This window comes from Thunnus maccoyii, chromosome 8, assembly GCF_910596095.1.
Source record: "Thunnus maccoyii chromosome 8, fThuMac1.1, whole genome shotgun sequence".
NCBI lineage: Eukaryota > Metazoa > Chordata > Actinopteri > Scombriformes > Scombridae > Thunnus > Thunnus maccoyii.
In genome coordinates this window covers 8,639,559-8,654,890 of record NC_056540.1, presented here as the reverse complement: position 1 = coordinate 8,654,890, position 15,332 = coordinate 8,639,559, and the positions used below count along the sequence as shown (strand labels likewise).

Genomic DNA, 15,332 nt, shown 5'->3' with positions numbered 1-15,332 from the left:
GTTAAGATTAGAGTAAGACTGGTCATGTTTTCACTTTTTTTTCTGTAAAAAAAGTTTAATCCATGACATGCAACTTTTTGTGCATAAAACATAAACCGCAATGTATTTTGGTAAAAATAAGTATGGAAGTCTTGTGAGATCAGGCCAGAGTGACACAGCATATTTTAGATATAAAATGTATATCGTAATTTCTGTTCTGTTAGGAAATTATACAAGAAGCACAGAGCCATTAACTGACTGTCTGATCTCCCCACTCTCCACTCATTCAGAAAATGGGATGTGTTTTATTGTTCCAAAGGCAACGGTCTCAGATGTGCAGTATCTATTCCTGGTTGGTGTAATCTTTGAAGTTTACTGTCATACAGATGCTTAGTCAACACAGGAAGAGTGTCCTAACTTCACCTCCTGGGCCTAAAGAACATAAACAGGAGCACTAGCAGACTCTTAACAGCTACAGTAGATAGGTTAAAGGTTAAAGTAGAAGCATTACAAGTCAATGACACACACTTTCTTATGGGACAAAGATGACCGGACTCCTACAATGCTTTACTGGGAAACCCAACACTGTGAGACTATATATAGCGGGGCTTTTCACACTGTGTGCATGACTGTTGTGTCAAGTCAAGTCACATGATTCAAGATATATGGGGTGGACACACACACACAGACACACGCACACACTCACACTCACACACACACACACACACTGTCGTGTTTCCATCACTTCAGAGGACATTACATTGACTTATATTCATTTTCTAGAGAATTATCCTAACCTTAACCATAACCTCTATATGCCTAACCTTAACCTTAACATAACCCTAAACTAACCTTAATTTTAAAAATCTTCACTCTAAAATGAATGATTTACATTATGAGGACTTGTATTTTCTCCCCAAAGAGAAGCAAGTCCCCACAACATGAGGAATACCTTAACTCCACACACACACACACACACACACACTCTCCACTCCCATACAGAAGCACATACACAGAGGCTGAATCCTGAGGCTGAGGGCGTGGAGGTGGTGAGGGAATGCGAGGAGGTTTATTGAGTTGGCTCTGACGTGTTGCTTCCCCGTGACCTGACTCCCATTTGCTCTGTCTCCTCGACCGTCTCGCCCTCTGTCTCTCAGTCTTAACCACATGCTAATCAGCTTTCTGTGCTCTCTGTTTGATCTCTGATGGGCTGTTTTCTGATGCATCCCGCTGAATAGATAATCATTGTGTAAGCGGCCACTATCAACAACTTCTCTGTGTCTTCCCCGCTCAGCCCCCCCCCCCCCACCCCAAACTGAATGCCTGCTATAACCATAAGAACAGACACAACTCTGTTCAAATGCAAGAACAAAATAAAATGAGTTATTAAGTGTCATTAATTTGTTCTTTTTCATACCAACAGCAGACATACAATCCCATTAGGTGAATACAAATAGAAGGTGAAATACTAAACTCAAAGAGTCAGCAGGAGCAGGATCTTAGCAAGGAATTAGTGACCAAGTAAAGAGAGCATGTGACCAAATAGTTAGGTAGTAACTACAGCTCTAACGTCCCAGTCTAAAAATGAAGAACTGTTACATCTCTCATTGTAAAACAGTTACTCTCTGATGTCATATTACATGTTAGTACAAGGGTGATTCAGTCATTTTCTTTAGTTACTTGCATTTAATACCACTCAAGAGCTACAGTGTAGTCAGTAAATATTTAGTCAAGGACATATTTTTAATGGTTTTGTCTCCAGGACACTAGAACTAAAACGAAACAATAATCATTAGGTTAAATTGCTGACTCTGCTTTCGGGTTGTTTGAGGGTGTTCAGATTCATAATGGGTGACCAGAATAGCAATTTTTGCCATTTTTATACATATTCCCTCCAATTTTATGACAATGTGGCAGAATCAGTGATAGTAACATACAACTAAAGCAACAAAAGATATGTTTAAGGCAAAAAAAGTGTGTAATTTATTTTACTGCTTGGTCAAGTCAGTCACCTGACTATGTCATCAACTGACCTCCGCCCATCTGATCATGTGTTTCACTTGCTGGAGACCAGACTTCAGGCAAAGAAACCCCAAAATAAGCAAGAAGTCAAGATTTTTCATGGAGGATACCAATGGTTGTAGTCTTCAGACAGTGACCGCTGCAAAGAATGTGCAACCAACCAAATATTAAATATAATATCATATGGTCCACTTACTTTCCAAAGCTTTCAGCCATATATCATGGACTGCATCAGCAGATGGAGTTAGCTCATTTGTCATGGAAATGTTTTAGTTGTTATAATATAGTGACCTGAATATGGATTTATATGTACATGACCAAAATATGAAAATCCTGTAATGGATTTTCATGTGATAAAAGTTTATTTTGCCAAACTGCAAACTGTCAAGGATTAACCTTCAAACTCAATTGAATATGATAGATTTATTAAAATCTACCTTAATTTGTGAAATTACCTTTGGTCCACTAAAACTGGATAAAATTCATAGGATTTCTGAGGATGTAAACATCATTAATTTTAAGATATGAGGCAGATCTTTAACCTCATAGTTAAGTTTCATGTCACATCCAATGTGCTGGAGAAAACAAAAATGTCTCACCAAATGCTTCACTGTAGGTCTCTTTTGTGATACTTCATAATCTTGGTAAATTATAATTGTACTCATGACACCATTATATCCTATTCAATCACATAAGAACACTACTTTTATAGTCATCAGACTAATTAAGGGGTGGTTCACGTAATGAGGTGACAGTAGCTCAGGTGGTAAAGCAGGTCAGCCACTAGTTGCAGGGTTGGTGGTTTGATTTCCTCCAAAAACAGCATCCAAAAAGACTTCTTGAGCAAAAAACTGAACCCTAAACTTTCCTTGATGAGCAGATTTGAGTGTTCATAGACAAACGTGAGGGATTGTAAAATGAGAATCAGAATAAAGACTCTATATAGATACAGTCAGACCAGACATCATGAATTCAGTCCTTTTACTTAACATAAAAACCCTTGCACCAATGTGATTATTGCAGATATAATGGATGAAAATGTTGTCAACGCTGCTGAAAGTCAGTGGAGTTAAAGCAGTACAGTGACAAGTTACATGCACTTTTTGATTAGTACAAAATAACTTTAAAATGAATTCATCAAATAAAATGTTTCTCAGTTCCCAAAAACCTGCTCATGACATCTCAATAATAAAACTTTGTTAACACTTATTTAACAAGTAAATCACCATACAGGTGCTTTTTCATCCATAGTCAAAAGTCTCTGTGAGCATCTCTCTGGACATCTCTCTGCCTCTGCCTGTCAATCACAGAAACTGTGTGAGCGTTATTTGAACTCAGCAACATCAAAGCTGCTACTTTTTATCATTCAGGTTGAATTCAGTTCAAAAGCTTTCAAGTCTCACTCCACCCCCAGACGTTTCTCCGTCTGTAGGTCGGTCCTTGAATTGAGGCCTAACAAACTGTATCTCAGTTCACCGCCCAGGTTAAAGTAAGGATCCTGTTAAGGAATTGTATGCGGCCTCGGCCTGGATCAACTGTGTGTAACTGAGTCATTATTTTCTGCACAGGGCTTGTTACACTCAGTACAGTAAGCTCTGGCTCTTTGGGGTCACCGTGTTGTCTCTAAGCAGGCTGGATACGCCTTAAGTCCTAATGGATCAAAGGTGCGCTTCTTCCCTGTAGATGAGCAGGCTTGGCAGGTACAGGAGGCTTGGTGTAGGCAGGTGGTGTGCTGTGAGGATCGTCGGTGAAAGCTTTCCTGAGCTGCGCCACGCGACCTCTGTATTCTGATTTCTTCCCTTCGAAGCACACAATCTCTAAGACGGAGAGAAAAGAGTAAAGTGAATTCCTAAAATCCTGGTTTTATCCAAGTGATATCAACCTGCTGATATCCACTAGATTTGGGGGAGAGTCCACCAATGACCAAATGACAAGCTATTGTTTGCACAGTGTGATAAATGATCAGACATACACTAACAGCACTAGCATCAGCTAGGTGTGGAAGACTGAGGCTCTATCACACATTAACCTACAGCAGGACAATCTGGGCCACATAGGGGCAGAGTAACAAGCTGTAACATTGACAAATCACCTTATGAAGCTGATATAGCTAACATGTTTGCAAACACTGTATAAACATCCAGCAGACACAGAGCATTGTTAGCTTTCATTAGGAGTCGTGTTTCTGGTGAATGTAAATCCAATATTCACTCTTATTATAGTTCTGTTTTGGTCTCCTGAGGGAAATATCTGGCTCTATAGGTGCAAAATGTTGCACTTTGTTCATCAGCTAGCTGCTAACTTGGTCTGTCTGCCAATTGTTGTTGTGCAGATAGTGTACAGTAGGGTTATCTGAACTTTTTTTTAAAAACAGCTGCTTGCTTCTGCTGGAGACAATGCTGATGAGAGCAGTAAGAATGAACCAACACAAAAAGCTGTCCTCCATAAAATCAAAACAATGAGCTGAGAGATGATAAAACATCCCGTAAAGCTGAAGGGAACTGAATAGAGCTGGGTGAAAATTATTTATTGGTTCATCACTACAAACAACCCCTTTCACATGATACATAGTCATAAGATCCTTTGTTAAAATCAACATTTTGATTGGTGCAGCTTTAAGCAAGCTATTCCTACCATACAGCAGGTACCGTTCAGGATCAATGTTTTGTCTGAGCCGAAAATTAGAAATTTATTAACCTAGTTTTACTGAATGTCCCTCCAGTTTACAGCTGTACTTTCCTGCATAACCTGACAGTAGTCTTTTTAAGCAGATAAAAGAATTGCTTGCAAATGATTTATGATGGAAGCTAGTTAGACCTTGTGTTTACAGAATTGATGATCTTGGTAACTAAGTTATGATACATGGTTTGATAAGATTACTGAGATCTCAACATTTTTGTTTTGTTTTTATGTATATAATACATTTCTGGTCATTTTTGTTTACTCTGTTGTCTTTTTTTACATTAAGGAATGATTAGCTCAAATTTAGACACATACTTCCTGTGTATGACAAGTGTCACACCTTACAATACACAAACAGCACATATCATTTAAAAATTATAAGAGAATTTTACATTTGCAACCTGTTTTCATCATAAAAACATATAAATCTGTATCAGGTCTCTCTCTGCCTCTTTCCTCTCCTCTTGTTTTCTCACCTCTGTCCTGTGGGCCGGCCCTCTCTGTGTCTGACAGCTGGGATTTGAGTGGCGGCTGGTTGCCATGGCTACTAAAATGGGGCCTGTAGAGAGGAGCCCAGTCGCTGAGGTTGTCCGAGCTGCCGCCGGACTCACTGTCGCTGTCCTCGGTGGGGTCCTTCAGGTCGTCGTAGGCGCCGCAGGAGTCCATCTCCTCCTCAGACAACTGGTAGCTCAGTGAAGTCGGGTCATCCTGTGTAAGTGGGACACAATTTGATGATAAGATTTATTCAGTGACTGTCCATCTTTACCATCTTGACTTTAAAACCCACATGCAAACACATGAACTCACACTAACATCTGTGAGGGGCAGCTGAATGTCTTCTTTAAAGCCGAGCTGCTGGGCCTCTCTTCCTGGCAGCAAGTCCACTGTCTGGATGCCATTCATATTATCACTGTGGAGTCTGGAAGACAAAGACGTCCATTTTTAGTCCCGGGCAGACAGTCGTCCCAACCTTTGAATCAATCCTCCAGTTAGTCATTTGGCAAATAACTTCTATAATCAAATTGGGACGAGGAGACGGCTAGCTGACTGAAACTCTTTAGTTCACTGTTCATCTTATCAAAGACAATCAGAGTTATGTAATGTGTGGCAGAGACTGAGGGCTTCATTAAGGTGCAGAAACTTAGCGTGATGTTCTTGTGTGATGATTCAGAAACATGCTGCACTGGTGGTAATTAATTTAATTTCCACATTCTGATGTTTCGCCTTTATCTTGAATAAGTAGGAGTAGAAGTAGTTATTTTTTCTTTTTAGCTTTTCATTGGTTGTTTTTAAATTAATTCATTAAAACATAACTACACTTAAAAGTACACTCTCCTCTCTTCAAACTGCTGCTGCAAAGCAAAACAAAGCAGCTCTGTGTTGCTTCATGTTTACAGTAACAAAACAGATCCTGCTGTTACACAGTCTGGTTTTATGCTTCCTGATCACATTTAAGCCGGTCAATCAGTGATACCGTGACATTTTTAAGAGTGCTTTGCAGGTTTTTTTTTTGTGTCTACCTATTGTTGATGAGGCCCTGAAGGAGTTTGGAGGACCTGAACTCATCCACCTCTCCGATCACGATGACGCTCACATCTCCGTCCCGACCGAGCAGCCATCTCACATGCTTATTGGAAGCTGGGAAAAGAAGAAAAGAATGGAAAAACAACATAAACATGTTATCTTCTCATCTCCATGTGTCTGATGGAAGTGGCTGCCTCATGAGTTGTTATTCTGGCTTTTATCCAGAAGGTGGTGCTGTGCTATAAGTTTAAAGCTTGGCGAGCCTCACACAAAGGGCAACACTTTGTCCTCTCTTCATTTGCACTCTCTCTTCTTCTTTTTTCTTTGTTTTTGTGGCTATTTGTCTGTCTGTCATTTCAAATAAAAATAAACTCATCGTGTGTCACTGCAAAGCATAATTCATAGAGAATATTGGGGAATATAGTAAATACCAGATACCCTCCTTCTATCAGTGAGTACGCAGAGCTGCATGAAACTGACCTGGGTTAGTTTAACAGAAACTGCCTCTGAAGTTTGAATTGGAAACAGCCCACATGTTGCCAGTGTTTAGCTTTGCTACACAGTGTGTTGACTGAGTTGAGCAGGGAATCCATTTCATTCTCTCTGATTTGATCATTAATTATACTTCACTGTATATTCATACAATTTTATTTATTATAAATCAATACATTTAGTAATAATGGAATGCATAATTTCTTTTTTGTTATGTAACTTTGTGTGACACAATATATAAAAAACCCAGCAATATTTGTTCTTATGTCATCAGTTTTGCATACTGGAAAACAGGAGGGTATTTTTAGTTGTTACATCATTGTGACACAGTAGGCAGAAATAGACCCCACACCTCAGTGTGTGATAACAGGTGTTTCCATTACAGTGTCTTTAGTCAAAGGTAAAGCACCTGCTATGACATCACTGACTGGGGTGTGGCTTGAAAATTCAAATCCTCAGAGATTTCCTGTACAGCAGCTGTTTTGTACCTTTTGTACATCAACATGGACTTACTCTTTAACAGCGACAGTAGACTCAATGAATAAATAATGCAGGAGAAACAATCACCTCCTAACAGTGAACTGACTCTACGCATTTCTACGTAACCAGATAACAAGAGCAGCTCTGTTTCTGTTCATATTTGGGGGGGCTGACTCGTATTTGCGTACTGTCACACAGCACATGAGGATACATTGTGTAGATGTCTCACTTGAACAAAGACCATCTCTGACGTTAGTCATAGTCTGTCTGTGAAACACACCTTTATGTTCACAGTCACTCTGACCGCTCTAATAACCAGACTTACTCAGAACTGAGGTTCCCTTCTTTATTACAACCACACCTGCAAATTAACCAGAAAAACAGCTCATACTCGAAATCTTCATTGCTGGGAAAGATTTAATTGTGTATTTATGTAACAGGCCTGTATGTACAGGTAAGGGTTGTCTTTCCTGCACCGAGAACAAAGAGTGAAAGGTGCCAAACTGGACTGTATATTGTTTAACGAAAAAACACACAAACAACACACACTCGGTCGCCTCTCAGGTGACATGGCAGAGATTGGGTAAACAAAGACAGTAACTTAATATGTGGTTTAAAGCGTGGCGACGCCCTAAACCAAAGGGCTTACTCAGTCTTATTCAGCTTTCAGCTGGTAGAAAGATTCGACCGGTCTGTCACACACACACACACAAACATATATGTCAGTGCATGCATGATGGCACACATACATATACATACTCTGACACCACGGCCACGCAGGGTCTCGGTGAGTCAGAGAAACATCTTAAATGCAGGAGGGGTGAATTAAATGAGGAAGAATAAGAGGCAGAGCAGAACTCAGGGCCATATTTCTTTGGATGTAATCTAAACACATTAATCAGGTAACCTGAGAGTGTTACTACACAACCTGTGTATCTGTGTTTCATTACTCATGTGCACTCAGGGCTGAGGGGATTTTCTGATCAACATCAGCTAGTTGTAAAGAGAGCTCAGATGTACACTTTTACAAAATCTGAAAAATGTGCCACCTGTAATAATAATAATATTTTGATAACAAATGTGTGTTTGTTGTGCCTTCATCCTTCCTCAAAGGAACAGCACAAGGGAGATGATGGACTATATGAAACTAAAGCTAAGTAATGGTGCTAATAGTAATTAATTACAGTTACAGTAACTCTGCATATAGATTCTTTTCAGAATATTATTAGAGGACTAAATGGAGCCAAATCCAAATTCCTTCAGCGCCACCCCTCGTCCGTCAAGAAGTTGTTGACTAGTTCAATCAGTTCAATCATATTTTCCGCTTATTATATTCCCCTTAATGCAGTTTCAAAGCCCTCAGACTGCCAGGATGTAATTCTCGGGGGGAGAAATACTAAATACCTTGCCTAAAAATAACCACATTTAAAAATCTTTATTCAAAAAATAACCCAATCAGCCTCCGGTACGCAACACATTTCCTGTTATTTGTCTCTAACTGTGGAATGTAAACTTCTCTTTAAGTTGTTAAAACCCCCAAAATTCCCAGACACAATACTGAGGACATGACCTCTCCTCATTGTCTACAATCATCGCTACGGCATTGGGAGCAGGCTAAAGATATTTAAAGGCAAACTGAAATTCAAGCAATATTTTGACATTTTGGGAAATACACTTATTCACATTGTTGTCGGCTAAATATAAGGCCACAGCCAGCAGCCGGTTAGCTTAGCTTAGCATAAAGACTAAAAACAGAGGGAAACAGCTAGCCTGACTCTGACAGAGTCTTCAGTAAGTTACTGTGTGCTGCAAAAAGAAAAAGCCCGCCATGTAACCTCCCGTAAAACCACAACTTGCCTTTTTTTTACACTTTGGTTTTTGTACAAATTAAACAAATGACATATAACGTGTGAAATAGTGAGCTTTAGTGGAGCTGGTAGGTGGATTTTGTTACCTTTGGACAGAGCCAGGCTAACTGTGTTCCCCTGCTCTAGTTTTTATGCTAAGCTAAGCTAATCAGCTTCATACAGACAGAAAATAAACACACTGCAGTCTGTGATTTTATAACCCTTTTGTCAATACATTATTGTGAAATTTATGACACCCTGTTATATTTCTGTAAAGAAATGAGAAAAGCTAGTATCTCTGACCTCCTGTCACAGTTATGTTACCACATTTCATTACCTTGTTCCTTCCTCTTCTTTTACTGGAAATCATACTCATTCAGTGTAACTGAATGAGACACATGTTTTCTCCATATAGCAGTTCTTCCTGCCAGTTTAACCAGTACAATAAAGTCAGTGTTGGGCTCTCACCTTTCTTTGGCCTGGTGTTGTTGTTGTCCTGTGCTTCCCTTTCCTCCCTCTCCTCCCTCTCTCTCCAGCGCCGTACCTGCTCCTCTCTCATCTTGAGGAAGAGGATCCTCTTCTGCTCCTCACTCAGGGCCTCCAGCACCTCCGGCTCAACCCACATGTCCTCAAGGATTTTTGCCAGCATCCTGCCTCTGTTCCCCGGGTACCAGAGACGTCCGTCAGCCCCTCTGTTTCTCTGTCCAGTAGGTCGTGTTTCAGCGGTGGGGTATGAGCGCTCCTTTTCCTGCTCCGCTCAGAGTCAGGTTGCCTTTTCTTTGAAGGAGTCTGGGAGTCAGGTACGGTCCAAACTGCTGGAGGTCACTGTAGTGTCCTTTGTCAAGTGCTCTTCCTCAGTGCAGTAGGAGTGTATGGAGAGTGGCTCTCTGGAGGTGAAGGTGCAGTGTGTCTGGATCAACTGAGTTCTGAAGGTTGCTGTTTTGGTTTTTAAAGAGAGAGAGAGAGAGAGAGAGAGAGAGAGAGAGAGAGAGAGAGAGAGAGAGAGAGAGAGAGAGGGAGGGAGGGAGAGAGAGAGAGAGAGAGAGAGAGAGATTATATCTAGTGTTTTGTTCTCTTCCCCTTCATTCAGTCCTGTTCTGGCTGGCAGAACACAATGGGCCCTAAGCAAATAAGCCACAATGCCAAATGTAATGTGGTGGTCTGTGTGTGTGTGTGTGTTTGTGTGTGTGTGCTGGTGTGCATGCAGTGTTTACCCTACATTACAGTAGGCAACGAGAATGCCACTGTGCTTTCAAACACTGAAAGGCAAACAGGGGCAGGTTCAGTATGTCAACACACACACACACACACACAGGGTGGGGTGTTAATGACTGTGTGCTATCTGGGGGTAACAGACAGAGATAGAGAGCTGAAGACAGCTACAATTCCCTTAAATTTCTGCACTGACAGAGGCTCATTTCCTCTCACACACACAATTTAGAGGACATTACATTGGCTTACATTAATTTCCTGGAGACTTACCCAGAACTAACCTTAACCTTACTGTAACCTTAAACCAAGTCTTCACCATAAAATGTAATGATTTACATTATGGGGACATGTGTTTTGTCTCCAAAAGGGAGAGAAGTCCCCACGTGACTGTGTATACAGACTTATATCGCCACATGAGTGGAGTGGAGTAAACACAAAACAGTCCGACTGTTTTTAGCACCTTATTACCACACGTGACACTGATAGCCATCAACGGCCCTCCCAGTTAGATAGAAGTCGGCCAGGAAATACTCAAGAGCAAAACCTAAGTAAACAACCTTCATGATAAACTGTGTGTAAACACAGCATATAAAAGCAGCCTCCACCTACTGCACGCCTTTAAAAGATCTGAAACCGTGAGTTGCTGAACCAGAGCCAATAGAATCTGTGATAACGGTTCAAAAATCCCTATTTGAGGGCATTTTGATATTACCGTAAAGGTGACACAGATAAAATATCAGCCCTCATATCAGTGTTTCAGGTGTGGCCACGTGCACCACAGCTGAGGCTTTTGAACCATATACTAAACCTTACACCAGACTTGTATGATTGTGCAGTTTCAGGCTAAACAAAGAAGTACAACAATTATTTTCTGCCTCTAGGAGCTGATGCAGGACAAAATCAATTGCACATATTAAAAGCAACATCGATTTTAAATACCACATGCAAAGCAAAAAAACTTGATACTGTGCTGGTTTTCTTTGGAAAGGAATATTTAGATATTACACTTATTTGCATTCTTGCTGAGAGTTAAAATGTCTCATGTCTGTATGCTAAATATGAAGCTACAGCCAGCAGCCAGTTAGCTCATCTTCATAATACAGGAAACAGGGAGAAACAGGTTTCCTGGCTACATCCGAGGGTAACAAAATCTGCCTATTAGCACCTCTGAAGCTCACTAATGAACATGTTAAGTCTTCACTGATGTGACGACAAGACTCCAGGAAGTCACTGCGCCCGGCCAAGAAATAGTCGCATGCATAACCAAAACCTCATCATCTTTACAGTTTTGTCAGAGCCAGGCCAGCTGTTAACCCCTGCTTCCGGCCCTGGCTCTAGCTCCATATTTAGCATATGAACAGGAGAGCGGTATCAAATTAACTCTTGGCAATAAAGTAAAGAAGCCTATTTCCTTCAAAGTTCAAATATTCCTTTAAAGAGGCAAAGAACATGGAGGGAGCATCTTACTTTAAATCCATATAACAAGGATACTTACAGTGAATTATGTTGTGGTATTAAAAACATAATCAGATAAATCTGCAGCATCCGGGTTCTCAGTTCACTGTCCTTAATCTGCTTCTTCAAGAGGTAAAACTAACTCTTCAAGCTTGTTGTAAGACCTTATGGCCATTGAACTGTTGTCATTTCAGTGAATTAATTCTAATTATGAATAATTAGTCTGAGAACCAGCATCCATTCATTGATCTGATTATTTGACCCACTGAATGTCACACTGAGATTCTCTTTCAATATTAGTGAATATCTTAGTGAGTGAAGGGTGTTTTCATTCATTCTTTTGTAATGTAAGAGTTGTGAAGCCCTCTGAAACAATTCAAACTGGGCTTGACTTAAAGATTTACTACCAAACAGCCTACTCAAGTTTTCCATACCAAGAATCACACATCAGAGCCGTCTTATAGCTGCATCACAGCTCCTATAATTAACTGTACACATTTGAACTTGGGCACAAAGGAATTATTCAAATCAAGGCATAAACACGCTAAACAGAGAATAACACATACAGCAAATCAACATCCACACACTCAACTCTGTTATTCACATATATAGACAAAGCATCCAGCTCTGGCTCTGCTCCAACATGCAAATAGGTCCGGGATTTGCTTCTGCCTCCGCTCACATGCAGAGAAAAGAAAGAAAGAAAGAAAGACAGAAAGAAAGAAAGAAAGAAAAGCAGGCAGAGGAGAGGAGAGGAGAGGAGAGAAAGGTGTGTGTGCGTCGCATACTGAGAGAAAAGTTTGAAAAGTCTCTGCGTGTGAGAAAACATTGGCCGTCTCACAGTGACAGAGGAGAGTGGGAGAGATAAATGAACTCAGACAGGTCATAGAATGGCAATCACGGCAAAGACGGACAGAGAAAGAAAGAAAGAAAAAAAGAGAGAGCAGAGGAAGGAGAGTGGACTTACTCAGTGGTTGCCAGCCGGTAGCATCTCCAGTCTGGGTTTCAGCGGCTCTGTGAGTGTGGTATGATGAGTGTGTGTGTGACGTGAGAGCGTGTAAGAGTGAGCCTTTGTGTGTGCGTGTGTGTGTGTGTTTGTGTGGGGTCAGGATCAGTCGTCAGCAGCGGTGGAATGCAGGCTCAGCTCTGCTGTGCTGCATTTGTACTGAATAGGAGTGGGACGGGCTGACATTGGAGCATTCATCTTTTTCTCTCCTCCTTCCTTCTTCCTTCTTCTCCCATTTACATTCCTGCGCTGCTACAAAGAAAAGAAATGCCATCAGTAGATTATCACATAGTACTACACACTGTGTACTGCTATAAAAACATGTTTCTAATCTGCTCCCTGGTGACATTTAGAAACATGCAAGGGCACAAGGACTTTAATTTCCCCTGACAGGCTCTGTAACCTTCCCATATGTAGCAGCATGGGAAATGTGGAAGCAAAGAGCAGGAAGTGGGAGTAATTCTCAGACTTTTTTTTTTCTGTATTCACTGTTTTAATTTTAACTGACTGAGCTATTTAAACCGTTCTCTGTCTCTCTTCCTTAAGGAAGTCCTGCCAGCTTTGTATGAAACCATTAATCCCAACACCACATGTGCAGGAAGGAATCTGGATATTTATTCCACTGGACTGTTCTGTCAACAGGTTGTTGACACACTTACGAATCCGGCAGTCATTGTTTTGTGTTCGCTCCACCTTCACGGTGCCACATCTGATGAGTCCAGTTGGATGGTGTAAATGTCAGTTGTATGCCTCTGAGTAACTATGACTAATAATATTTAGTGTTCTCTGTTATAAGATGACTCACCTGTTGGCTTATTTTTACTGACTTGTCAGGGTTATGCAGGCGTGACCAACACAGGCTGTAACACCGACAGCAAATTTCGCTGTAAATATTAGTTTCTTCTTCCTCATTTTGTTTTTTGTCTTGGTTCAGTAGGTACTTGATATTTGCAGTACAGATGTGAAGTGAAAGTGACAATTTCACTTAAAGTGAGACAATGTAACTTCTGCTTCTGGTAAAAGCCAAAATGTAGTGTAAGAGTAGCACAAGTAGAGGAAAGGGTCTGTAATTTCTGAATAGTTTTGAGGGAAATAATAGTGAAATTGTCATTATTAACTTATTATTGACAACTTTATTTCCAATTTGTTGAATTGTATGCTTTCCTGTAGACAAATTTCATACTTTAACACGTATTAAATCAAACAAGCTTGCAATTTATTCCTTATGGATTCAACTTTTCGTTTTTAACTGTTAAGTTTGTCTTTCAAAAGTTACATAGTCTCATTTTAAGCCTCATGACCTTTATTGCAACTTCTCAAAATGATCCTGCACACTGTGAAAAGATTATGGTTCTAGACATGTTTTTCTTTTGCAAGGATTAGATTAAGTCTTTATATTATATTAGCTATAAAAGAACATTTTCAAAACTGAGCATGACTATAATACATTGTCTGACAAACATAACTTCTGCTCATGTACCTACAGTATATGATCACTCTGAAATACATTATTTAGAAAGGGGATGTTAAAGAAAAATCATCCAAAAACTTAAAGCAGACCCTTGGAGTGAAAACAGAATCATTACTTCAGTGAGATTTACCCCAGATTTCAACCACACTAGGCATTACGCAAAATGAAACCGCAGCTATCACCAGTCGGGTTTCCCCCAAAACTAGTGTTGCAGTGATACCAGACACTCGTTTGTTTGTCTCTCAGTTTGTCACTGGTATCAGGTCAGAGAGCTCAAGGTCTGGACTCAGACACATGAATACAAACAGCTGTGTTCGTCTACTTCCGTGGGGACTGATATTTAATTTTTGGAGTCAGTTCCCATTCATCAAATCAAGCATAACTTTAATGTCTACACTTGCCCTGAAAAAAACCCAGATGTTCTTACTCACACTTTTCCTTATCTTAATATTGTTCAGTGGAAAAAAGATAAAAGGAAGAGCATGCACACAAACGCACACAAATACTTTTTCCCTCCTTCCCTTTGGGGTCAAGGTCAGATCTGCTGGGGGAAAACAACACAGTGATACGCATATGGTAGAAGACTTGGGGGGGAAACATAAACACATCAATCATATACCAGCATGAAACTTTCTGGGTCAGTTTAAGATCAGGACAGCAGAGCAGGTCTGTGTATTTATTTATGTATCATGTTCTTAATCCTGCACATGGCCCTTATAACCATAGGCCACACCTTTTATTAATGTTTATAATAAATGGAATTACTCATAACCAAGAAATGCTTCTCAGGAAGCAAGTCATTTATCCTTGTCAGCCCACGTTCTCACCTTTAGACTTCCTTGCTATGGCACACCTGGGGAAAGTCCCAACATTTATCAACACAGTGTTGCAATACATGTGAATACACGTGGAAAGATTCTGACCATGTGGTCACCATGGTGGTCACATTCAAATGGTAATTCTGCATGCACAGCACCCTCTGCTGGAAAAAAGGGAAAATAGCAAGCCAGTACTACATGAAGGGATACCAAATGTTGTTGGGCCACAGAAGAGCACTTCATAAAACCTGATTAAGTACTGGAAAAATAAACAGATTTTTGTGGTCATAGGACAGAAATAATTCAGCATGTTATTACCTGTTGATTCTCAGTAGGTATTAAAT

General features: G+C 40.3%; 1 protein-coding gene across 2 annotated transcripts; it reads right to left on the bottom strand.

The window, feature by feature from the left end:
- Positions 1-2,968: 2,968 nt before the first annotated feature.
- On the bottom strand, positions 2,969-15,058 carry zgc:92242 (uncharacterized protein LOC436899 homolog). Of its 2 annotated transcripts, XM_042417928.1 has the most exons (7): positions 14,998-15,058; positions 12,661-12,948; positions 9,495-9,962; positions 6,204-6,321; positions 5,491-5,602; positions 5,160-5,391; positions 2,969-3,818 (listed from the first exon to the last, which is right to left on the bottom strand). In XM_042417928.1, exons 3-7 carry the CDS (start codon positions 9,673-9,675, stop codon positions 3,652-3,654), a joined length of 810 nt encoding a protein of 269 aa, XP_042273862.1. In that variant the 5' UTR covers positions 9,676-9,962; positions 12,661-12,948; positions 14,998-15,058; the 3' UTR covers positions 2,969-3,651. The 2 variants fall into 2 exon arrangements, with proteins under 2 accessions (XP_042273862.1, XP_042273863.1); XM_042417929.1 differs by lacking the exon at positions 14,998-15,058 and having other exon boundaries at positions 5,497-5,602; positions 12,661-13,063.
- Between the last annotated feature and the right edge of the window lie 274 nt (positions 15,059-15,332).